General features: G+C 46.8%; 2 protein-coding genes across 3 annotated transcripts; both read right to left on the bottom strand.

Moving 5' to 3' along the window:
* Positions 1 to 10,092: 10,092 nt before the first annotated feature.
* On the bottom strand, positions 10,093 to 12,667 carry LOC141153137 (lysophosphatidic acid receptor 6-like). 2 transcript variants are annotated; one of them, XM_073637829.1, is made up of 2 exons: positions 12,490 to 12,667; positions 10,093 to 11,506 (listed from the first exon to the last, which is right to left on the bottom strand). In XM_073637829.1, exons 1-2 carry the CDS (start codon positions 12,550 to 12,552, stop codon positions 10,406 to 10,408), a joined length of 1,164 nt encoding a protein of 387 aa, XP_073493930.1. In that variant the 5' UTR covers positions 12,553 to 12,667; the 3' UTR covers positions 10,093 to 10,405. The 2 variants fall into 2 exon arrangements, with proteins under 2 accessions (XP_073493930.1, XP_073493931.1); XM_073637830.1 differs by having other exon boundaries at positions 10,093 to 11,532; positions 12,490 to 12,621.
* Positions 12,668 to 12,818: 151 nt separating this feature from the next.
* On the bottom strand, positions 12,819 to 14,175 carry LOC141153138 (P2Y purinoceptor 4-like). The gene has a single exon (XM_073637831.1). It carries the CDS (start codon positions 14,073 to 14,075, stop codon positions 13,050 to 13,052), a length of 1,026 nt encoding a protein of 341 aa, XP_073493932.1. The 5' UTR covers positions 14,076 to 14,175; the 3' UTR covers positions 12,819 to 13,049.
* Positions 14,176 to 26,064: the final 11,889 nt, after the last annotated feature.

Below are 26,064 nucleotides of genomic sequence, written 5' to 3'. Positions count from 1 at the left end.
AGATGCACATGGGGGGGGGATGAGAGATGCACATGGGGGGGATGAGAGATGCACATGGGGGGATGAGAGATGCACGGAGGGGGATGAGAGATGCACATGGGGGGGATGAGAGATGCACATGGGGGGGATGAGAGATGCACATGGGGGGGATGAGAGATGCACATGGGGGGGATGAGAGATGCACGGGGGGTGAGAGCTGCACATGGGGGGGTGAGAGATGCACATGGGGGGTTATGTTTACATAACTTTGTTGCCTTATGAAGGGCAGGGGGGGCCCCCCAAAATTTCTTGCACAGGGGCCCACTACAGTCTGTGTCCGCCCCTGAATAGTTGTCCTATGAACAGATTGTCCCACCTGAACTGTGGATCTGTGCAGCTCCTCCAGAGTGACCATGGGCCTCTTGGTTACTTCTGTAATTAGTGCTCTCCTTGATTGGGTTGTCAGTTTAGCTGAACGGCCATGTCTAGTTAGGTTTGCAGTTGTACCATACTCCTTCCTTTTATGGAAAGTGAACCTACGCCCCAGTCTCAAGTCTTTTGTAGCCTCTAACAGGTTTTTCTTCAGGATTGCCCTGCATTTCCCTCCATCCTCCCATCAACTCTGACCAGCTTCCCTGTCCTTGCTGAACAAAAGCATCCCCACAGCATGATGCTGCCACTGACATGTTTGATGGCGGGAATGGTGTTTTCAGGGTGGTGTGCAGTGTTAGGGTATGTGCCGATCAGGAAATGCCGTGGGTTTGAAGTTGCGTGTTTATGCAGCGTCCAGATGTTACAGCATAGTGGATGGGATTTCTAGAAATCCAATGTCCACTGTGCGTGCATCTAAGACTGCGGAAATGACATGCGGCGCGTCTTTCAGGACCGCAGCATGACAATTTATTTTGCGGGTCCGCATGTGGACTTTCCCCATAGACTTGCATTAATGAGGAAAGTCTGCTTGTGAAAAAAAACACATCACTGACGCTCATTTCCATAATGAGGGCGGAAGTGGAGTGGCTGATTCTGTTTGTTTCTACTACATCGCCCAGCAAGGCTCTACCTCTACAGGGAAAATTTTGCCCTATTTCTATAAGATTAATCCCACTGATGGTTCCAAATAGCAATGTTTGAAAAAGACCCTTTAACAGGTCGAAACGTCACAGTATATCGCATTACGACGTATCTGTATATACTCCTTGTGTATTGATCAACACGTGTGGTGAATATATGTATTGAAATAAATTTTCACTTTGCATAAATATCCACTGAGTGCGGCTGATTTCAAGGATTCTTAGTACTTGGCGCAGTCCAGTTCAGCCAGCACCTGCTTCCTCAACCGAGTGCGCTTCTTCTTTGTGTATATTTTGATGATGGATTGAACAGTGCTCCATGAGATGTTCTGAGCTTGGGCAATTTTTTTTATAACCTAACCCTGCTTTACTTTTCTCCACAACTTTATGCCTGACCTGTCTGGTGTGTTCCTTAGTGTTCATGATTCTGATTGATCCCTAATATTCTCAAATCTAAGAGTCCTACACAGAACAGCTGTAGTTATACGGAGAAGATATTACACTCAGGTGGACTCAATTTACTAATTATGTGATTGGAGGCAATTGGTCACTTGGGATTTTATTTTGAGATATACTATGTGTAGCGTCGGCGTCCCTGCCTCCTGCTAGGCAGGGACGCTGTTCCCCTCACCTCTCTGCTCCGTGCCCGGCGGCTTCCTCCCGCTCTGCTTGCAGCGCCCGCTCTCCCCCGGTCACTGTGCTTAGGGAGCGCGCGCTCCCCCTCTCTTAAAGGGGCCGCGCGCGTCGCCCTAAGGAGTCCCCGGACAATGGCCGGAGGATCCCTCCATATATAAGGCACCTCCTCCAAAATGGAGGTGCCCGAGCAATGTTGTTGCACTGTTCACTACTCTGCTTCAGCCCTCAGGTCCCGTTTCCAGTTACCTGCCATTTTCCTGCCAGTTTCCTGCCAGTTTGCTGTCTGATTCCTGCCTGTTATCCGCTTATCTGTTTGCTAGCCTGAGGTCCGACGGTCTGCCTTCCGACTCCTGTCAGTCTGTCTATGGATCAGCTAACCCGCTCACCTGGGAGCGCTCATCTGCTACCTGCCTGTTAGCCTACCTGGAGGCTCCGCCGTCACGTGCTGTGACTACCTGCCAGTCCAGAGACTCTTGCCCGCTCACCTGGGAGCGCTCATCTGCTACCTGCCTGTTAGCCTACCTGGAGGCTCCGCCGTCACGTGCCGTGACCACCTGCTAGTCCAGAGACTCTTGCCCGCTCACCTGGGAGCGCTCATCTGCTACCTGCCTGTTAGCCTACCTGGAGGCTCCGCCGTCACGTGCCGTGACCACCTGCCAGTCCAGAGACTCTTGCCCGCTCACCTGGGAGCGCTCATCTGCTACCTGCCTGTTAGCCTACCTGGAGGCTTCGCCGTCACATGCTGTGACCACCTGCTTATTCAGAGACTCTCGCCTGCTCACCTGGGAGCACTCATCTGCCATCTGCCTGCTAGCCTACCTGGAGGCTCAGCCGTCACAGGTCGTACCTACCCTTTACCCTGAGACTGTCCCGGTCACTTGCTGTGGCCTCCTGCCCGTTTACCCAGAGACTGTCCCGGTCACTTGCTGTGACCTCCTGCCCGTTTACCCAGAGACTGTCCCGGTCACTTGCCGTGACCTCCTGCCCGTTCACCCAGAGACTGTCCCGGTCACTTGCCGTGACCTCCTGCCCGTTTACCCAGAGACTGTCCCGGTCACCTGCTGTGACTGCCTGCCTGTCTTCCCTGGTCGCCACCCGCTTCCTTACAAGGACCGCCCCCTTGTATAAGTTGCTCAGAGGTTCCGCCTCCCAGACCCGTTACAGTTTACTCGGGCCGTGGAACCCGGTGGCACCCAAGCTCCCTCGCTCTCGGACCTTTGTCATGAACTGTCCCGACAGAGGTCCCAACAAGAGTCCATCCTGGGTCACCTGCGGAATGTCAATACTCGCCTGGACACTTTGACTGCCCCACCAGCAACCACCGCTAGTGTCATGACTCGCAGCCCGGCTGCTCCGCTGCCCACCAATACCATAGTATCCTGCTCTGGAATCCGGCTTTCTGCACCTCCTCGCTTCGGAGGCGACCCCGCTCAAGCTCGGGGCTTCATTAACCAGTGCACCCTGCACTTTGAACACCAGTCCCACCAGTTTAATTCCGACCAGGCCAAAATAGCCTTCATCATGTCCCATCTCACGGGGGAGGCACTGGCTTGGCTAAATCCTCTATGGGAGAGAGGAGACCCTCTGGTGTCCGACCTGCCAGCCTTTCTCACGGCTTTCCGGAAGGTCTTCGACGAACCCGGACGGAAGACCTCATCCGCCTCATCTCTGCTACGCCTCCGTCAAGGGAGTCTCACCGTGGGCCTATATGCCATACGGTTCCGTACCCTTGCTTCGGAGCTGGCCTGGGATAACGACGCCCTGGTGTCCGTCTTCTGGGAGGGCCTGTCCGGCCGTATTAAAGATGAACTCGCCGGTCGGGACATTCCTACCACTCTCGACGACTTGATTACACTTGCCACCCGGATTGACATCCGGTTCCAGGAGCGCGCTAGGGAGGTCACCCGTGAGAGGAGGATTCCACGTCTAGTCCCTACCTTCCAGAGACCCGTCACTCCCTCTGTTACTCCCCAGGCACACTCACCTGAGCCTATGCAGGTTGACCAGACCAAGATGGTCAAGACCCGTCAAGACTTACGTCGTGCCGAGGGGAGCTGTTTCTACTGTGGCAGTAAGGAGCACCGGATCCGTTCCTGCCCTGAGAGGTCGGGAAACGCCTTTGTCTAGGATCGCTCAGAGAGGTCGCCCTAGACAAAAGTAAACCCTCTCCATCCCTGATGCTGTCTGTTTCTATCTTCTGCGGAGAGAACCGCTATTTTGAACTGGCTCAACTTGACTCTGGAGCTGCTGGAAATCTCATCTCTCAATCCCTGGTAGAAAAATACCGCATTCCCACCAAACCTCTGGCCGTACCTTTATCTGTCGCCGCCGTGGATGGGGGTCTCTTACCACATCCCATCCAACTCATCACCGAATCTCTGACTCTACAGGTGGGAATGCTGCATTCTGAGAGCATCTCCTTTCATGTTCTGCCTGGACTCTCTCACGCACTATTGCTTGGCCTGCCTTGGCTCCAGAAACATGCACCCGTGCTTGACTGGCAGACCGGAGAGGTCCTTCGCTGGGGACAGGACTGCCATAAGACTTGTCTAGTTCCCGTTCGTCCTGCCCGTCCTTCTCCTACCCCAGCCAATCTGCCCGGTCTTCCGGTTCCCTATTGGTCTTATGCGGATGTCTTCAATAAAAAAGAGGCAGAGACTTTACCTCCTCATAGACCATACGACTGCCCAATCGACCTGATGCCCGGCTCTACTCCTCCCCGTGGGCGAATCTACCCTTTGTCCGCTGCTGAAACCCGGTCCATGTCTGAATATATTGAGGAGAACCTGGCCCGGGGATTTATCCGGAAATCTACCTCCCCGGCGGGAGCAGGCTTCTTCTTTGTCAAAAAGAAGGACGGCTCACTCCGTCCATGTATAGACTATAGAGGCCTAAACCAGATTACTGTGAAGAATAAATACCCCCTTCCGCTTATTCCTGAATTATTTGACCGTCTGAGGGGGGCTAGAATCTTCACCAAACTGGATCTCCGTGGGGCGTATAACCTGGTCCGTATCCGTCAGGGGGATGAGTGGAAGACGGCATTCAATACCCGGGACGGCCACTATGAGTACCTTGTGATGCCCTTCGGTCTCTGTAACGCTCCTGCCGTCTTTCAAGAGTTGGTCAATGACATCTTCCGTGATCTTCTCTACTCCTGCGTGGTGGTGTACCTGGACGATATCTTGGTCTTCTCTCCGGATCTTCCTACTCACCGGAGGGACGTTCGTCAGGTCCTGCTCAGGCTCAGGCAGAACCACCTCTACGCTAAATATGAGAAGTGCATCTTTGAGCAGACCTCTCTTCCATTTCTGGGCTACATAATCTCTCAGACAGGTCTACAAATGGATCCTGAGAAACTATCTGCCATCCAGAAGTGGCCCCGACCAGAGGGGTTGAAGGCTATTCAGCGGTTCCTGGGCTTCGCCAACTATTACCGCCTGTTCATACCGCACTTCTCTTCCCGGACCGCCCCTATCTCTGCTCTCACCCGTAAAGGTACGAACCCCAGAGAATGGCCGCCGGAAGCAGAGGAGGCATTTCTTTCCTTAAAACAGGCCTTCCTCTCCGCCTCGGTGCTGCATCGTCCGGACGGCAACAAACAATTCTTCCTAGAAGTTGACGCCTCCTCCTCCGGAGCTGGGGCGGTACTTACCCAAAAATCTTCTTCCGGAAGAAAGGTAACCTGCGGCTTTTTCTCCAAACTTTTCTCCTCTTCTGAGCGCAACTATTCTATAGGAGACCGAGAATTGTTGGCCATTAAGATGGCACTGGAGGAGTGGCGTTACCTGCTCGAGGGGGCTCTCCACCCGGTAATAATTTACACTGACCACAAGAACTTGGCATATCTCCAGAGCGCCCAGAGACTTAACCCGCGCCAAGCCCGGTGGTCTTTGTTTTTTGCCCGCTTTGATTTCATTCTTCATTTTCGTCCGGCTGACAAAAACATCAAAGCTGACGTCCTGTCCCGATCCTTTCTGGTGTCTGATCTTGAGGAGGAGCCTAAACACATCATCGATCCCGCCAGAGTAATGCAGGTAGCCCCCGTGGGCCTGAATCGTCTCCCTCCCGGTAACGGAGTCCGATCGGGAGAAGATTCTACACTGGGGTCACTCGTCTAAGCTAGCTGGGCACGCCGGTCAGAAAAAGACCCTCCAGCTTATTACCCGGCACTACTGGTGGCCTACCCTGCACAAGGATGTAATTGACTTTGTTTCTGCCTGTGTGTCCTGCGCCCGCAACAAAGTTCCGAGACACCTGCCTGCTGGCCGCCTTCTTCCTCGGCCAGTGCCTGCTGCCCCGTGGCAACATATAGCTATGGACTTCATAACAGATCTCCCCGTCTCTGCCGGTTGTACGGTCATTTGGGTGGTCGCTGACCGCTTTTCCAAAATGGCTCATTTTATTCCCCTGCCAGGCCTCCCGTCTGCTCCTGAGCTAGCTAAAGACTTTATCCGCCACATCTTCCGTCTCCATGGTCTGCCTCTCCACATCGTGTCGGATCGTGGGGTTCAGTTCACCTCACGCTTCTGGAGAGCCACATGTAAACTGCTCGACGTCACCCTGGACTTCTCCTCCGCTTACCACCCACAGTCCAATGGTCAAGTGGAGCGGATCAATCAGAATTTGACCAGTTACCTCCGGCACTTCGTTAATGCCCACCATTCAGACTGGGTGGATCTCCTACCATGGGCCGAGTTCTCTTACAACAATCGCGAGAGCGAATCTTCTTCTAAATCCCCGTTTTTTGTAGTCTTCGGTCAGCATCCTCGGATCCCTTTTCCTGTCTCCACCTCTGTGGACAACCCGGCCGCGGAATCTCTCGTTAGCAAATTTTCCTCCATTTGGGAGAGTACCCGATCCGCACTCCTTCAGTCGTCCGAGCGGATGAAGAGACACGCCGACAAAAAACGCCTGGATTCCCCACAATTTCGTCCCGGAGATAAAGTCTGGCTCTCATCCAAATATGTCCGGCTCAAGATTCCTTCCTATAGGTTCTCCCATTGAGAACCTCTGGAGCATCATCAAAAGGAGTGTCTATGATGGCGGGAGGCAGTTCACATCTAAGCAACAGCTCTGGGAGGGTATTCTGTCCTCATGCAAAACAATTGAAGCAGAAACCATCCAAAACCTGACAAATTCAATGGACGAGAGAGTTCAGAAGCTCCTTTCGAACAAGCGGTCCTATGTGCAAATGTAACATCACCTAGAATAAAGTTTTGAGTTGAAAACTGTTTGATTTCAGTTTGTAATAACCTGCTAATGCTTATAATTTCAAAAATGACCATCTTTTTGTTCTTTATTAAAATGAAAAGGTTGAAAACTCTGCTGTGCATAATAATTTGGACCATGCATTTTGAGTGCAGTTTAAGTTTTTTATTTTTTTAAAAATATACTGTTATCATAGACAGTTTGTACAAAAAACCTTTCAATTGTACTCTAATAGTTATTTGACTGGAAAATTACAATGACTGCAATTCATATAGGTAATTTGGGAAAATCTGAGAAAATATTATTTGCATAATAATTTGGAACACATTGTACAGTACAGACCAAAAGTTTGGACACACCTCATTTGAAGATTTTTCTGTATTTTCATGACTTTGAAAATTGTACATTCACACTGAAGGCATCAAAACTATGAATTAACACATGTGGAATTATATACTTAACAAAAAAGTGTGAAACAACTGAAAATATGTCTTATATTCTAGGTTCTTCAAAGTAGCCACCTTTTGCTTTGATGACTGCTTTGCACACTCTTGGCATTCTCTTGATGAGCTTCAAGAGGTAGTCATCGGAAATGGTTTTCACTTCACAGGTGTGCCCTGTCAGGTTTAATAAGTGGGATTTCTTGCCTTATAAATGGGGTTGGGACCATCAGCTGTGTTGTGCAGATGTCTAGTGGATACACAGCTGATAGTCCCACTGAATAGACTGTTAGAATTTGTATTATGGCAAGAAAAAAGCAGCTAAGTAAAGAAAAACGAGTGGCCATCATTACTTTAAGAAATAAAAGTCAGTCAGTCCGAAAAATTGGGCAAACTTTGAAAGTGTCCCCAAGTGCAGTTGCAAAAACCATCAAGCGCTACAAAGAAACTGGCTCACATGAGGACCGCCCCAGGAAAGGAAGACCAAGAGTCATCTCTGCTTCTGAGGATAAGTTTATCCGAGTCACCAGCCTCAGAAATCGCAGGTTAATAGCAGCTCAGATGAGAGACCAGGTCAATGCCACACAGAGTTCTGGTAGCGGACACATTTATTCAACAACTGTTAAGAGGAGACTTTGTGCAGCAGGCCTTCATAGTAAAATAGCTGCTAGGAAACCACTGCTAAGGACAGGCAACAAGCAGAAGAGACTTGTTTGGGCTAAAGAACACAAGGAATGGACATTAGACCAGTGGAAATCTGTGCTTTGGTCTGATGAGTCCAAATTTGAGATCTTTGGTTCCAACCACCGTGTCTTTGTGCGACATAGAAAAGGTGAACGGATGGACTCTACATGCCTGGTTCCCACCGTGAAGCATGGAGGAGGAGGTGTGATGGTGTGGGAGTGCTTTGCTGGTGACACTGTTGGGGATTTATTCAAAATTGAAGGCATACTGAACCAGCATGGCTGCCACAGCATCTTGCAGCGGCATGCTATTCCATCCGGTTTGCGTTTAGTTGGACCATCATTTATTTTTCAACAGGACAATGACCCCAAGCACACCTCCAGGCTGTGTAAGGGCTATTTGACCAAGAAAGAGAGTGATGGGGTGCTATGCCAGATGACCTGGCCTCCACAGTCACCAGACCTGAACCCAATCGAGATGGCTTGGGGTGAGCTGGACCGCAGAGTGAAGGCAAAAGGGCCAACAAGTGCTAAGCATCTCTGGGAACTCCTTCAAGATTGTTGGAAGACCATTTCCGGTGGCTACCTCTTGAAGCTCATCAAGAGAATGCCAAGAGTGTGCAAACAGTCATCAAAGCAAAAGGTGGCTACTTTGAAGAACCTAGAATATAAGACATATTTTCAGTTGTTTCACACTTTTTTGTTAAGTATATAATTCCACATGTGTTAATTCATAGTTTTGATGCCTTCAGTGTGAATGTACAATTTTCAAAATCATGAAAATACAGAAAAATCTTTAAATGAGGTGTGTCTAAACTTTTGGTCTGTACTGTATATGATATGATGGTGTATTTGTATGATAGGAAATATACATTTTTATTAATATTATATCACTAATAAGACCATGATTCAAGGATAACACATTTAACAGCAATAGTCATTTCTAGAAGCAAATTTCCAGAAAAAGGTAATGAAAATGAAAGCGACCAATATTTGAGTAAATGAATCCTCTATTTCTCCATTACTCAGGGGCAGCTGAGCTCAGTTTGGTAGGAGTCAACTATACTTTTTTGATAAATTATATATTTCAGTAAAAAAAATATTTACAGATCATATATTTAATCTTGGTGAGTCCCAAAAATAATTAAAATCCTCAATTTATTACAAAATAATTTAAAAGATCATACAGGTTGGGAACACATCTCAACGCGTTTCTGGCAAAAAGTCCTTTTTCACTATTCATCTCAGTGAATAAGGGCTTTTTGCCAGAAACGTGTTCAGATGTGTTCCCAACCTGTATGATCTTTTAAATTATTTTGCAATAAATTGAGGATTTTAATTATTTTTGGGACTCACCAAAATTATTTTCTTATGTGAAGCCGTAAGTCACGGCTACTGGTTGGAGACCCACAACATTGTAAGACGGACTGAGTCATGTAAATAGGACACGATGAGGCTGATTTTTTGTTTAATTACCATATATTTAATCATTGGCCTTTTTAAAGCACCACTCCAGCATTTTATTTCAGCACTGGAGTAGTGCTATGAATGTTCGTTCCCTGACCCTAGTACTATACTCACCAGCCGCTGTCTTCAGCTGTTCTCGGCACCCCTTCAGTCCTAATCCACCATCTTGTGACTGCAACTTCTGACTGACCGAAAGCTGTCAATGTAAGTCTATGAGAGCCTTGTTCTGGCCTGGTTCTGGCTCCCATAGACTTACATTGATTAGTGACTTCAGTCTTGCCCAGCAAACACTGGAGCGATCCAGCAGGTCACAACCTGCAGAAGATGACCGGAGTGGCGCAGAGAACAGAAGAAGACGGCAGCTGGTGAGTATATTACTAGGTGCAGAGAAAGTACATTAGTGACACAACTCTGGCGGTAAAATAAAAAATAACAGCTGGAGTGGTGCTTTAATGCCTGGGTCATTTTTGTATTTGCGGTGGACAATTGATGGCTATAGTATTCTGGAGAGTCTAAGACAACGGCTATAAATCAGAGCAAAATTCTAGCTGGCCTGACCGGAAATCCTACAGAATTGTTGTTTTGAAATAGCTGGATAGTACATTTGGTGAATGTTTAGAAACTTTTATTTAACTTTACACAAACTATTAAATTTTTACAAAATGTTGTTATACATGCGGTGTTGCACATCGGACGACACCTCTTTTCCAAATAAGCCATATCCTTTTCCTGCTAGGTCACACCTCTTGTTTAGAAAATATTTGTAACGAATAATAAATCAGATGCACGGCATGTACAACAGTTTTTGGTGGAAATTAAGCTATAATGCTGGCTCAAATTTAGCAATTTTTCCCCAAAGAGTTAGAAAACATATTCTTGCAATCTGACAACCAATAATCAAGCAAGGTGGAAAAGTCTATAATGTTTTTAGAAAGCTATTTCCTGCCTCAGTTGACAGTGAGAGTCCCGTGTCAGTGGTGCTCGCTGTTGTGCGAGGACCATGTTGTCCTGATATGGTTTCTACTTGATTACTTGGGGCTTTGTCCATTGTGATTTTATCATCTTTTCCATGTTGGCTGAGACAACTACACCAGCTTGTAAATGTGTGCTTGAACCTTTCTGAGGCATAGCAGTACAGGATGGGATCCATACAGCAATTGGTTCCCGATAGCATCCATGTGACATAATAGGCTACTTCAACATTTTCCAGCAAGGAGCACATGGATGGGAAAAACAAGGTGATGGTCACCCCCATGGTTCTGGTAATGTGCACTGGAATGTAGCAGATTATAAATATTATTAAAGAGACAAATATGGTCTGGACAGATTTGGAGACCATGACGTTGGTGAGAGTATTCATGGGATTCACTTTGAGGATATATCGACTCAGGAGACTGTAACAGACTAAGGTTGTAGTGAAGGGAATGAGGAGTCCCGAGAAAAGGATGACCCAGTTCCAAACAAAAAATAAAACCGCTTGCTCTGTTTGATGAAAACTGAGACATTTTGTGACTCCGTGAACTTCAGACGTCTGCAGAACGAAGAAGAATGGAATTCCTTGTAAGAGGAGACAAACCCAGACACCAATGCAAAGTTTTGTGATGAATGTTTTCGTGGTCAAGGCCATTCTCTTAACACTCTGAGCAACTGAAAAGTATCTGTGAATACTGATGAGAGTAAGAAAATATATACTGCCGTACATGTGAGTGCTGAGGAGAAAGACCTTAAACTGGCAGAAGAATGTTCCGAATGTCCAGTGGTCGGTCAAGGAGTAGATGATGATCAGAGGAGCCGCTGGAGTGATGATGGCATCAGAAATGGCCAAGTTGAACTGGAGAATCACAGTCGAGTTCCATTGTTTTACCCGAAACCAAAATATCCACAAACTAATACAGTTCAGCACAAAACCGATGAAGAAGATGAAGCTCAAAAATATTGGGATGAAAGGATTAATCTCTTGAGGCTTACACCCAGTAAAATTTGCAGAAGTGTTCAACATCCCGAATGTAGTTTTGAGCTGAAAAATGAAATGTACAGATGACACTGTAAGAGATTGCAAGTCAGAGTTAAATCCTTTAATAAATCTTGTAGTAGCTCAAGGTTTATTATATATTTCAGTTTTCTTAAATTAAGAATTCCCAATTAAGGCAAGGCAAAATTGTGAGGAAGTTGCAAAAGAAGGCAGTGAAACGAAATGTGATACGTGTGTAGTATATGAATGTTGTGTAAGAAAAGTCACAATTTGTACAAGGTTGAAAATCACAAAGGTTTGTCAGTTATATACTGCTTATCGTGGTAGTTAAGGGGAAGCGTATGTTGTGAACAGGGGTATATAGCATACAACTACCACTATTATGGTTTCAAGCTAGTCTTTAACATGGCGCAGAGGCAGCACTCTTTACAGTTCCAAGCTAGCCTTTCACCTGGAAGGAAAATATTCCCTATTGCAGTTTTTAGGGACACTATGCATGACATGTAAGCAGACCCCACATTAGTTCCCTTGCGGGCTTTCACATGACATCAAAGCCGCCCCCACTACAGTTCCTCTGTATTCTTTCCTATAGCATGGAAGCAGCCCCCACAACTGTTCCCTTGTATTCTTTCCTATAGCATGGAAGCAGCCTCCGCTACAGTTCCATTGTTGGCTTTCATATGACATTCACTCTTGTAGCCTTTTACATTGCATTGAAGCCGCCCCTACTGATATAACTAACCTCATTTAATGCATCTGTATTACTGTCAATATTTTAGAGAGTTATACTATGCATATTTCATTTTTATATACTCTACATTTGTCAGTTATTTGTGTATTTAATGTAGTAAATGATAGTTCAAGTTGTTTGCACATTCTCTTAATAATAAGCAACATACATGAATTTCATAGACCATAAACTCATCCATATTCATCACTAATTCATTTTTTTACTTTTTTTATTTTCTAGCAAGTTGTGAAAGGTACAAATGAAACAGTTGTGGTAATGTAGAAAATAAAGCACTAACCTGATCACAGCTCTTCCAAACGTGACTGATACTGACAGCTGCAGGAAGTTTTCTGTACCACATTGGATGTAATGTGCAGTAAGTACCATACACTGGTTCCTCCTGTTTTGCGTAAGTTGCAGACAAAATAAAAATGCTAGACACAGTAAAAATGCCCAAATCTTAAGCACTGTTGCTGGGGGAAGTGAGAAGAGCTGTTCTACTACTTATTTATAGGATTATTTCAGTAAACTATATTCTGCTCTCAAAAACACAAATTTTCAAGCAGTGAAATACCTTACTACCTGAGGGTCTACAAGGCGTACCACACTTGCAAAATTTTCAATATTCCTTTATATTTCCTTGAAATCTAACACACATCCTTTTGGAGAAGGTTCACACTATCATGTTTTGACCGTATTTTCTTGACCATCTTGGTGGCACCATTCCTGGGCCAACTGTAGATCTCCTGACCCTAATTAAGAGCATCATAGGCAAACAGTTTCCTAAAGTTCAGAATTGTGATGACTAGGTATGTATCCAGAATTATTTCCATTAGTCATTTTAGTCATTTTTTTTTTTTAGGCGAGGGACAACCTGTTCTTGTCATGCTCGAGGGAAGACCCTGGTGATGATCTTCTAAAGCTGATGTTCATTTTATCTCTACTGTCTTTTCTTTGACTTTGTCGTAAGCTAAACTGTCTCATAAATGTGTAATTAAATCTATCCGAAGAAAAACAGTATATTATAGGATCCATACAGCAGTTGGTTCCCGATAGCATCCATGTGATGTAATAGGCCACCTCAACTTTTTCCAGCACGGAGCACATGGATGGGAAAAATAAGATGATGGTGACGCCCATGGTTCTGGTGATGTGCACCGGAATGTAGCAGATGATAAATATGATTAGGGAGGCACATATCGTCTGGACAGATTTGGAGACCATGACGTTGGTGAGAGTGTTCATGGGATTGACGTTGAGGATATATCTACTCAGGAGACTGTAGCAGATCAAGGTAGTGGTGAAAGGAACAAGAAGTCCTAAGAAGAGGATGACCCAGTTCCAAATAAAAAATAAAACCGCTTGGTCGTTTTGATGGATACTGAGACATTTTGTGACTCCGTGAACTTCAGAAGTCTGCAGAAGAAAGAAGAATGGAATTCCTTGCAAGAGGAGACAAACCCATACGATGAGGCAGAATCTCGTTATGAAATCCTTCTTGGTCAAGAACATTCCTTTAACTTTGTGGGTAACCATATAATATCTGTGAATACTGATTAACATAAGAAAATATATACTGCCATACATGTGAGTGCTGAGGAGGAAGACCTTCAACTGACAGAGGAAGGTCCCGAAGGTCCAGCGGTCGGTCAGGGAGTAGATGATGATCAGAGGAGCTGCCGGGGTGATGATGGTATCGGAGATGGCCAAGTTGAACTGGAGAATCACAGTCGAGTTCCATTCTTTTTCCCGAAACCAAAATATCCACAAACTAATACAGTTCAGCACTAAACCGATGAAGAAGATGAAGCTCAATGAGATTGGAATGAAGATGCTAATGGATTGAGGCTGACAGGTAGTGGCATTTCCAGAAATGTTCAACATTCTAAAAGTTTAAAAAAATAATGAGATCATTTGGGCACAAGGTAAACAATAATACAATTCTAAGGATAGTTTAAAAAAATGGCTTCACTGCGACTTTCTCTCCAGCATAAGTTATGGTTTTCGACTAGGTCAAGCAGTGAACAAGCAGGGATTACTGGGAAGTTTCAATTCCAAAATCTACAGAACTGCAATTCTGGATGATAATACAGGATGTAGCTCCAGATCAGTAAAGGATGAGTAATGTCCAGTCATTGCCGAAAGTGTTGGCACCCTTTAAATTGTTCCAGAAAATGAAATATTTTTCCCAGAAAATTATTGCCCATTTTTTGTTACACACATGTTTATTTCCTTTGTGTGTACTGGAACAACACAAAAAAACTGAGGAACAAGGCAAATTGGACATAATTTCACACAAAACCCCAAAAATGGGCCAGACAAAATTGTTGGCACCCTCAACTTAATATTTGGTTGCACACAGTTTGGAATAAATAACTGCAATCAATCATTTCCTATAACCATCAACAAGCTTCTTACACCTCTCAACTGGAGTTTTGGACCATTCTTTTTTTGCAAACTGCTCCAGGTCTCTCATATTTGGAGGATGCCTTCTCCCAACAGCAATTTTAAGATCTCTCCACGGGTGTTCAATTGTATTTAGATCTGGACTCTTTGCTGCCCACTTCAGGACTCTCCAGCGATTTGTTTCCATCTATTTCTGCATGCTTAGTGAAGTATATTTGGGGTCATTATCCTGCTGGAAGACCCATGACCTAGGACACAAACCCAGCTTTCTGACATTGGGCACTACATTGTGACCCAAAATCCTTTGGTAATCTTCAGATTTCATGATGCCTTGCACACACTCAAGGCACTCAGTGCCAGAGGCAGCAAAACAACCCCAAAACATCTTTGAACCTCCGCCATATCGTACTGTAGGTACTGTGGTCTGTTCTTCATAGGCCTCATTACATTTTTGGTAAACAGTAGAATGATGTGTTGTTCCATAAAGCTCTATCTTGGTCTCATCTGTCCACAAGACACTTTCAAAAGGATTTTGGCTTACTTACGTAAATTTTGGCAAACTGCAAACTAGTTTTTTTTTTATGTCTGTGTCAGTAGTGGGTTCCTCCTGGGTCTCCTGACATAGTGCTTAATTTCATTCAAATGTGGACGGATAGTTTGCGCTGACACTGATGCACCCTGAGCCAGCAGGACAGCTTGAATTTCTTTGGAACTTGATTGGGGCTACATATACACCATCCGGACTATCTTGCGTTGCAGCCTTTCCTCAATTTTGCTCTGCCATCCACGTCCAGGGAGATTAGCTACAGTGCCATGGGTTGTAAACTTCTTAATTATGTTGCTTACTGTGAGCAAAGGAACATCAAGATATCTGGAGATGGACTTGTAACTTTGAGATTGTTGATATCTTTCAAAAATGTTGGTTCTCAAGTCCTCAGACAATTCTCTTCTCTTCTTTCTGTTCTCCATGTTTAGTGTGGCACACACAGATACACAATGCAAAGCTTGAGTCAATTTCTCCCCTTTTTATCTGGTTTCAGTTCTGATTTTCATATTGCCCGCACCTGTTACTTGCCACAGGTGAGTTTGAACGAGCATCACATGCTTGAAACAAAGTTGTTTACCCACATTTTTAGAAAGGTGCCAACAATTTTGCCAGCCCATTTTTGGGGTTGTGTATGAAATTATGTTCAATTTGCCTTTTTTTTTCTCTGTTTTGTTTTTCTTCTGTTGTTCCAATACACACAAAGGAAATAAACATGTGTATAACAAAATATGTGTAATTGTACTAATTCCCTGGGAGAAATAATTCATTTTCTGGAACAATTTCAAGGGTACCAACACTTTCGGCCATTACGGTAACCAGCAAAATAGTGACTGCATCAGCAGAGTAGTGAGTGCAGCTCTGGAGTATAATACAGGATGTAACTCAGGATCAGTACAGGATAAGTAATGTAATGTATGTACACAGTGACTGCACCAGCAGAATAGTGAGTACAGCTCTGGGGTATAATACATAATGTAACTCAGGATCATTACAGGATAAGTAATATAATGTATGTACACAGTGACTGCACCAGCAGAATAGTGAGTGCTGCTCTGGAGTATAATACGGGATGTAACTCAGGAGCAGTACAGGATAACTAATGTAATGTATGTGCACAGTGACTCCACCAGCAGAATAGTGAGTGCAGCTCTGGAGTATCATACAAGGTGTAACTCAGGATTAATACAGGACCAGTAATGTAATGTATGTACACAGTGACTGCACCAGCAGAATAGTGAATGAAGCTCTGATCAGCTGTTGCTCACTGTGCTGATTGTGGGTTTGGTGGCTGCGGATCCTGCTGTGTGCTCCAGAGCTGTGAGAACCAACACCTCTCCAGCTGGGAATCTGCTCTCTCTCCTACCCAGGGAGGGAGTGGGTTTCCTGGGATGAGCGATGGAGCCAAGTCCCAGGCTTCTGCTTCCAGAACCAGGCCGGCGAGGGGCAGGAGAAACCAGCAACCGGCCTGCACATCGGAGGACTTGGGGGTGAGACTCTCCACCAGGAGTCGCAGCAATGTGGCTCCTACTCCCCCCGCGACTGTGGAGACTCCTAGAAGCCGCAAAGCTTCCAGCATGGAGGAAAAGCCTGACAGTGTGCATGATGGCGCTCCTTCCGGAGGAAAGCTAAGTGCTCACGGAGGTGAGGCCGACCTCACTGAGGAAGGTTGGGGGCTCCAAAGTCCCCGGGAGTCTGTGTCCACCTATGCCTCCCGGATCATGATCCACCTCCGTGAGTATGAAGATGCGAGTAAGCTCATCAGGAGGCTTCGGGAGGAGCTGCGCTGCACAAGCGCCAAAGCTGCTGGTACCTCCAAACCGAGGAAGGCTAAACTCCAGGCAGAGGTAAAGAGGCTCAAAACTGAGATTAATGTGCTTGAACTTAGGAAAGCCACCATCAGAGAGCAGAGTGGTCCCTTTAAAGAAAAACTGATAAATGAAGATCGTTTCAAAGAAATGGCTGATAACAGAGAGCAAAGGCAGATGGGGCTGCAGCCTGAGAGCCAGGTGGATGATGGGAGTGATGATGACCAGCAGAAAGTCCCACCTGGCAGCCTGCAAAGTCACCCGCTGGCCACGTGCAGCGAGCTCCCTGCAAGACAGGCGACACTGACATCTGGTTGCAGTTCTGCCGGCTCTGGGGAGGACAGTGACAGCAGTGGCCAGGGAGGGGCGCTCATAGCGGAGATAAAGCTCCTGGACTCCCCAGTGTGCCTCCAAAACTTCCATCTTGGTGACGATCTACAAGATGAGGCACATGGCTAAGAAGATCAAGCCAAAGCTGCAGGAAGCGGTAAGCTATGTATATGCCCCCCTCCCTGTACCCCTTGAGTCGACGGCAGGCTCAGCTCGCTGTATAAGCACCGTTGCCCAGCCCAGCCTGGGTTCTGCTGTGGATCCGGTGCAAAGGCGCAGGGAGATTACACAGCGTGGTAGTGAGGCGCAGAGCTTCGTCTCTGCTTGTAGTAGCGGGGACGCAGCAGAAGGTGCATCAGCTGAGAGGGTGGACACTGAGGGCGGCCAGGCGGCGGGCGTTCGGTCAGGCGACGATACTGTGGTGCGCTCCTCAGTGGGAGGGGGGAGCAGCACGGTGTCGGGGGCAGCTTCTGTAGCCTCGGCGCCTCTGAATACTGTTGCCGCTGATCACGTAGTTGAGGAGCGGCGGCAGTGTGAGGGGGCTGTCGGAGCTGAGCGTTCCTGTCCTCCCACCAAAGTGTTATTTTGTGTTGGCGCCGCTGGTCAGGAAGATCCTGATGCTAAAGATCAGCTGCGCCTCACAACAGCTAAAGATCAGCGGCGCATTGCTACAAATGCAAAACAGCGGAAATTACAGACTGATGATGTGGAGGGCACACATAAGACCAGGGGTGAGGTCGCCTCCAGTTCTATGGAGGTGACTGAGCCCCTTGTGCCTGATAATGCTGAGGTCAAAAAGCCATCCACCATTGTTACTGGTCCAGCAGGAATGAATGTGGTGGTGGGTGTGAATGAGGCCAATTCATTGTCTAGTGGTGTGGTTGCTGGTTTGGTGGAGGGTGAGATGCAGGTGTGTAATGGTGATGCTGTTGGGGCTGATGTAGTCACTGGTCCGGTTGCTCCTCCAGTGGTGGCAACGCCTCTCCAGAGTTATGCCAGTGTCACCTCTGGGGCAAATAGGGCATCCTCCTCCTCCTCGTCTCCGGGCTTTGGAGACAGCATGTTGCAACGGCGCCTTCTGGAGGCTCTAAAGAAGGGTGAGAGATCACTAATGGTAGAGGGTCGAGAGGTTGATCTATCCTTCCGGATAGAGAGGCATGGCCTCGGGGCCTTCCGAGAGCAAAAAGGGGGAGATACAATGTGGTCCCTCCCAACAGCCGAGCCAGACAGTGTGTGTAGGAATGTGGTCCGTCTTCGGTGGAGGGGCAGTGATGCATGTCCTCCAAGGTCTAAAGTTGTGGAGCTCTTACTGAGGATGGGCTTCAATGCGATTGACATCTATGCCTTGATACATCCCTATTCCACGCCTGAGTTTGATGTCAGCTTTGTTCGGCCGGGAGGGGCTTGAGCTCTTCTGGACTAATTATGAGTTGACAATAAATGAGCCCGGCTGGCGAGACTTTGCCGTTCAGGCAGTGTCTCACCAAAATCAAATCAAGAAGGTGACCGTGATGACTCGTAACGAGTCACTTTCTTGTTATGACATCATGACGTGGCTTGGACGGTATGAAGAGGTGGTGGAGATGCCAAAGAAAAACCGCAACGAGTTTTGTATCTGGTCAGGGGCCTGGACGTTTATGGTAAACGTTAAGCGTTCAGGTGGTACGGTTGCCCACATTCCATCATCTGCCTTCCTGGGTAGGGATCGTATCCTGGTCTTCTACTAGGGGCAACCGAAGCTCTGTCACAGGTGCGGCGACCCCACACACTTCAGTGCAAATTGCACTGTGCAGAAATGTGCGTTGTGTGGGGGTGTCGGCCATCTTGCTGCCTCTTGTGTGGAGATTAGGTGCCACCTGTGTGGTGAGTTAGGTCACCCATTCAGCTGTTGTCCTCGCTCCTTTGCAAATGCAGTCGAGAACCCGGTGGGATAAAGCCGTGAGGCCGATTCTGCTGGGGAGGGGACTAGCAGGGGTGGAGGTGCTGAGGGGCCAGGAAAGAAAAGCAATAAAAAGACGCCTGCTCAGCTGAGGCGTCTAGACAAGCGCAGACAGGAGAGGGAGCGGGGCGAGTCCCGGGCTACTGGGACGGCCCCTGTCCTGGATGCCAGTGTTGCTGCTGAGGCCCCGAGGGATGATGAGTTGGATTAGGAGATCAGGAGAATCCACAGGGAGGAAACCGCCTCTGCCTCAGAATCCTCCCATTATGAAAGTATGGATGAGGATAATAAGCGGTGGCTAGTGGACAAGTGTAAGCTCGGCACCAAAAAGAAGAGAAAGAAGGGAGATAAAACATCTCCCGCTCTGACCAAGGTATCTAAGGAAGGTAAAACTGACTCCCCTCTGGTTGGTCTTTCTAACCGGTACCAAGCCCTTGATAACATCTCTTCCTCTGAAGAGGATGCCGAGGGTGAGGTTCCGGCTTCGGCGGAGCTTACAGGGGGCGCCGAGTCTCCTTCTCCTGGGGATGTAAGGTCCTTGGGGGGAGGGACTGGCCCAGAGTCCGGAGACGAGGACGAAAAAAGAGGGAAAAATGTGGGAATGGACACCTCTGTGTCATTAAAGAGGGTGAAGGATTCCTCGTCTGAGGCAGAAGATAAGGGGAGTGGGAAGAAAAAAGCCATCTAACTCAATCACCAATGATAGCGATACCCACTCCGTTGACGCTGGCGTCCATTAATGTCGCCAGCATTAAGTCAAATATAGCTTGATTTGCGGCCTTTGATTTTCTCAGCCGGGTTGAAGCTGACATTTTCTTTTTGCAAGAGACCAGGCTGCCAAACATGGCAGAGGTGTTTAAAGCAAAGAGGGAGTGGAGACTCGGGTCCTCCTATTAGTCTCTTGCGGCCGAGCCGTATAGTGGAGTGGCGGTCCTCTTTACCGCACCGGTAGAATGCCGACGGGTTATTGAGTTAGAAATGAGGAGGTGCCTGATATTAGATGTCCTCATGAAGGGACAGGAGCTTTCTCTCTCTAACATCTATGGTCCCCAATCTAAGTGGGACCGGAAGTGTCTCTTTATGAGGATCAAGCCCTACCTTTTTACGAGTCGGCAGGTCGTCTTTGGAGGGGACTTCAACACTGTCACGAGGCCCCGGGATAGAGGAGGTTCTAGTGACAAGCTGACTTATGATCACATCGCCCTTAATAGTATAGCTAGTGAGGCTCGCCTGTTGGATGTCCACATCCGGCACACCACAGGCCATGAGGAGTTAACCTATCATAGAGGTAACTGTAGGTCCAGGATAGACAGATTTTCTTTAAAGGAGGAAGCCGTCTCTTCAGCAGTATCTGTTGTTGAGGTGGAGTTCTCCGATCACTGTTTGATTTTGTTTTCTCTGAATGTTACAGACACCCCCCGGATGGGAAGAGGCTTTTGGAGGCTGAATTCGTCTCTCTTGGAAGAAGCGGAGATAAGACAGTCCTTTGAGGATTTTCTTCAGAGCCAGGTACCCTTACTGGATCTTTGTAGTAGTAAGTCAGAGTGGTGGGAGATGTTCAAGAAAAGGATGGCGAGATTCTTCCACCTGAGGAGGAAACTCGAGCATCTTGTCTCAACTGGAGGTAGCCGCGAGGAGATCTCCAGAGTGAAATCTTTGCTAATGAGGTGTCAGTATGATAGACACGCATATTTGGTTTTTGAGAGGGATTACGGGAAGTAACGCTCGCCCGACCCTTACAGAAACTGCAAGATGTCAGTGACTAGTAAAGTTGTTACAGGACTGGTTGACACTGCGGGGTCCCTGAAAAGATCCAGATAAGGGATCCTGGAGGTCGTCAGATCCTTCTACTCGCACCTCTTGGGGAAGAGGGATCTGGATTGGGATGAGATGTCGGCTTTTCTGGCTGAAGCCGTCCCCGAACCAGGGGTAGACCCCTCTCTTGGCGTTTTGACAGAGATGATCAGGGAAGAGGAAGTTAAGTTGGCGATTGAAGGGCTTGCCCTAAAGAAATCTCCTGGTCCAGATGGCTTAACATCTGAATTCTATAAGACCTTTACGGACGCCTTGGTTCCCCTCTGGACTGAGGTATTCAATGAGTGTCTTTCCTCGGCCACTCTGCCAAAGTCAATGAGGAGGTCTGCCCTGATCATCTTGTCAAAGCTTAGGGACTCATCTTGCATTGAGAATTGGCGTCCCATAGCGCTTCTCAATGCAGACAGGAAGGTTTTGGCAAAGGTGCTGTTTAATCGGCTGGTGAAATTTGCGTCCCGGCTCCTTTCCGGGCCGCAGTACAATTAGTGCTGTACTCTGTGTCCGAGAGGCGGTGAAGCAGGGTAGGGCTGGCCACTGGAAGGGGTACATGCTGTCATTGGACCAGGCAAAAGCGTTTGATCGGGTTAATCATGAGTACCTCTGGTCTGTCCTTCTGAGGTATGGCCTGCCGGAGGGGTTTGTTGATTGGCTTAAGACCTTGTACGCTGGGGCAGAGAGTTTCCTGCTTGTGAACGTTTGGATTGGCAGCTCTTTTGAGGTTGGGTGTGGTGTTCGCCAGGGTTGTCCCTTGAGCCCACTGCTGTACGTGTTTCCGGTTGACCTGCTTCTTAGGAGGGTGGAGCGTGGACCGTTGGCTGGGATCGGGATGGACTGGGCAGCACCGGAAGCCACTCTGAGAGTGGTGGCATATGCCGATGGCATCACCATTTTTGTTTCCTCTGACGGGGAGGCAGAGTGGCTGATGTCAGAGGTAAATCGCTACTCAGAGGCATCGGGGTCTAAGATCAACCGGGACAAGTGTGAGAGTCTCTGGCTGGGAGGAGGAGATCCTGGTTTTGATCTCCCGGACACCCTTCCAGGACCCAAAATCTCTAGAAAAGTTCTTGGCATCAAATTTGGCCAGGGGGATTACCCCAAACAAAATTGGGACAGCAGGCTAGAGATAGCCACTCAGAAGGTGAACCAATGGAAGGGTTGGTCCTTGACCCTAAGGGAAAGGGTAAACCTGATCAAAACTTACCTGCTCCCTTTGTTGATCTATCTGGGCAGTGTGTGCATGTTGCCGGAGCCTCTCTGGACTCAGGTCTACAGTTTGTTCTTACAACTGTAATGGGGGAATAGACTGAACCTGGTCAAGAGGGAGGTTACTTACCGTACGAGGAGACTAGGAGGGTTGGGTATGGTCAACCCTGTGGTATTCCTTGTGAATACCTTCATTAAGATCAATATTGCAAACCTCTGGAAAGAGAGGGCTCCTCCGTTGGTATTCTCCTGTAGGGGATGGTTTCAGCCTTTCTCCCAGGAATGGGAGACAGGAGGGCAAGTGAAGGATCTACGCACACCGCATGGACATCTCCCGGCTTATGCTACCGTGGTCCTGAAGGTAAATCGCCGGTGGGGTCTGGGAGTGTGGGAGGTCAGGACTCTGCCAAGGAAGCTCCTTGACAAAAGGGTTCTGTTGACCCACTTTCGGAGGCCTCTGTCGCTCAGGGATTGCCCAAGTCGGGATCTTGGGGTGGGTCTGCATCTTTTGAATTCTATCAGGATCCCCTCAAAGTTTTGGGATTTGGCTTGGCGCTGCTTCCATAGGAAACTGTGTGTGAGGGACAATCTGAAGTGTAGGAGCTCTGAGGACAGGAACTGTCCCCGGGAGCATTGTGGTACCATGCTGGAAAGCATGGACCACTTCCTGCTTCGTTGTCCCTTTAACAAAGAGGTGTACAACAGGGTGGGCGCCTCCATTGGCTGGCCCCGGCTGGCCGGTCTCTCTTATGTGGAATGGGCCTATGGAGCATTCGGAGACCTGGGTGGTCGGGACCGCTGCACCTTATTTCTAGTTAGCGCAGTGGTTAGGTATCACACGTGGAACGCACGGTGCTTAGTATCGACGCAAAGGAAAATCCTCCCAGTGGACGATGTGTTTAGGACCATACTCGGTGACCTGGTGAAGGTGCGCTCCCTGGAGTATGGGAGACTGGGTACACGAAGGGCCGCTCTCCTCTGGAGGGGCTTTTCTTTTAGTGTGCCCTAGTCTGGTCATCTCCTCTCCCGGCGGTGGGCTGCTGCGGACACCATAGATTTTTGTTTTGTTTTGATCAGTAGACCGTGATGTAGGGCTACAGGCACCGAACTTGGGTTTTGTTAGTTGTGGTTATTGTATTGTTTGTTATTGTATTGTTTCTGTATATATTGTATATAAGGATATGGATTTGGGTGTAGGTGTTAGGTTGGGTGGTGGGAAAAGGGGGGAAGTGAGTTCATCTTTTGGGACACAGATTATTTGGGTGAAAAACTGGCACTGACTGATCTGGCCTATGGACATTGGACATGGACTGAGGCATGAGACGCAGGACCAGCTCTCAGGTCAGTGCTGGGGTTGGGACTGGTGGGCTCGAGTGTGGGGTGTTTTGTTTAGTCTTGTATATATTTGTATACTTAGTATTTATTTTATATTATTTATAAAAAAAAATGTATATGTATATATTAGTTTGTATATATTTTTGTCGGCTATTGTTTAGTTTACTTAATATATTGTTATTATTTGTTTGGTAACCGGACCAGATGTCATAGTGTAAGTAGTTGTTATTCTGTATATACAGTTATATGAAAAAGTTTGGGCACCCCTATTAATCTTAAGCTTAATGTTTTATAAAAATTGGTGTTTTTGCAACAGCTATTTCAGTTTGATATATGTAATAACTGTTGGACACAGTAATGTTTCTGCCTTGAAATGAGGTTTATTGTACTAACAGAAAATGTGCAATCTGCATTCAAACAAAATTTGACAGGTGCACAAGTATGGGCACCTCACCAGAAAAGTGACATTAATATTTAGTAGATCCTCCTTTTGCAAAAATAACAGCCCCTAGTCGCTTCCTGTAGCTTTTAATGAGTTCCTGGATCCTGGATGAAGGTATTTTTGACCATTCCTCTTTACAAAACAATTCCAGTTCAGTTAAGTTTGATGGTCGCCGAACATGGACAGCCCTCTTCAAATGATCCCACAGATGTTCAATGATATTCAGGACTGGGGACTGGGATGGCCATTCCAGAACATTATAATTGTTCCTCTGCATGAATGCCTGAGTAGATTTGGAGCGGTGTTTTGGATCATTCTCTTGCTGAAAGATCCATCCCCTGCGTAACTTCAACTTTATCACTGATTCTTGAACATTATTGTCAAGAATCTGCTGATACTGAGTGGAATCCATGCATCCCTCAACTTTAACAAGATTCTCGGTGACGGCATTGGCCACACAGCCCCAAAGCATGATGGAACCTCCACCAAATTTTACTGTGGTTAGCAAGTGTTTTTCTTGGAATGCTGTGTTTTTTTTGCCGCCATGCATAACTCCTTTTTGTATGACCAAACAACTCAATCTTGGTTTCATCAGTCCACAGGACCTTCTTCCAAAAAGAAATTGGCTTCTCCAAATGTGCTTTTGCATACCTCAGCCGACTCTGTTTGTCGCGTGCTTGCAGAAACGGCTTCTTTCGCATCACTCTCCCATACAGCTTCTCCTTGTGCAAAGTGCGTTGTATAGTTGACCGATGCACAGTGACACAATCTGCAGCAAGTTGATGCTGCAGCTCTCTGGAGGTGGTCTGAGGATTGTCCTTGACTGATCTCACCATTCTTCTTCTCTGCCTTTCTGATGTTTTTCTTGGCCTGCCACTTCTGGCCTTAACAAGAACTGTCCCTGTGTTCTTCCATTTCCTTACTATGTTCCTCGCAGTGGAAACTGACAGGTTAAATCTCTGAGACAGCTTTTTGTATCCTTCCCCTGAACAACTATGTTGAATAATCTTTGTTTTCAGATCATTTGACAGTTGTTTTGAGGAGCCCATGATGCCACTCTTCAGAGGAGATTCAAACAGGAGAACAACTTGCAAGTGGCCACTTTAAGTAGCTTTTCTCATGATTGCATACACCTGGCTCTAAAGTTCAAAGCTCAATGAGGTTACAAAACCGAAAAAAGTGCTTTAGTACGTCAGTAAAAAGTAGGTAGGAGTATTTAAAACAAGAAAATGATAAGGGTGCCCATACTTATTCACCTGTCAAATTTTGTTTGAATGCAGATTGCACATTTTCTGTTAGTACAATAAACCTCATTTCAAGGCAGAAACATTACTGTGTCCAACAGTTATTACATATATCAAACTGAAATAGCTGTTGCTAAAACACCAATTTTTATAAAACATTAAGCTTAAGATTAATAGGGGTGCCCAAACTTTTTCATATAACTGTATGTCTAATGTGTGTGTGAGAAGAGAGGGAGCGGCTGGACCAGTTTCATTATATTGTTTATTTTGTGGTTATTAATTTTGTTATTATTATTGTTATGTTTTTCATTTTTATAATAAAAAGATCTACAGGAGGTAACTCAGGATCAGTACAGGATAAGTAATGTAATGTATGTACATAGTGACTGCACCAGCAGAATAGTGAGTGCAGCTCTGGAGTATAATACAGGATGTAACTCAGGATCAGTACAGGATAAGTAATGTAATGTATGTACACAGTGACTGCACCAGCAGAATAGTGAGTGCAGCTCTGGAGTATAATACAGGAGGTAACTCAGGATCAGTACAGGATAAGTAATGTAATGTATGTACACAGTGACTGCACCAGCAGAATAGTGAGTGCAGCTCTGGGGTATAATACAGGAGGTAACTCAGGATCAGTAATGTAATGTATGTACACAGTGACTGCACCAACAGAATAGTGAGTGTAGCTCTGGAGTATAATACAGGATATAACTCAGGATCAGTACAGGATAAGTAATGTAATGTATATACACAGTGACTGCACCAGCAGAATAGTGAGTGCAGCTCCGGAGTATAATACAG

The sequence above is a fragment of the Phyllobates terribilis genome, unplaced genomic scaffold (genome assembly GCF_046119375.1).
Source record: "Phyllobates terribilis strain yellow unplaced genomic scaffold, ASM4611937v1 Scaffold_7__3_contigs__length_470593459, whole genome shotgun sequence".
NCBI classification, from domain to species: Eukaryota; Metazoa; Chordata; class Amphibia; order Anura; family Dendrobatidae; genus Phyllobates; species Phyllobates terribilis.
Note: the sequence above shows the minus strand (reverse complement) of the source record. Positions and strands in the feature narration are given on the sequence as shown.

Bases quoted from the DNA above. Each gene is read 5' to 3' on its own strand.
- LOC141153138 (XM_073637831.1), bottom strand. From the start codon at position 14,075: ATGTTGAACATTTCTGGAAATGCCACTACCTGTCAGCCTCAATCCATT.
- LOC141153137 (XM_073637829.1), bottom strand. From the start codon at position 12,552: ATGTGGTACAGAAAACTTCCTGCAGCTGTCAGTATCAGTCACGTTTGG. The intron at 11,507-12,489 runs GTTAGTGCTTTA...TTCATTTTTCAG, and splicing joins TTTGGAAGAGCTGTGATCAG to CTCAAAACTACATTCGGGAT.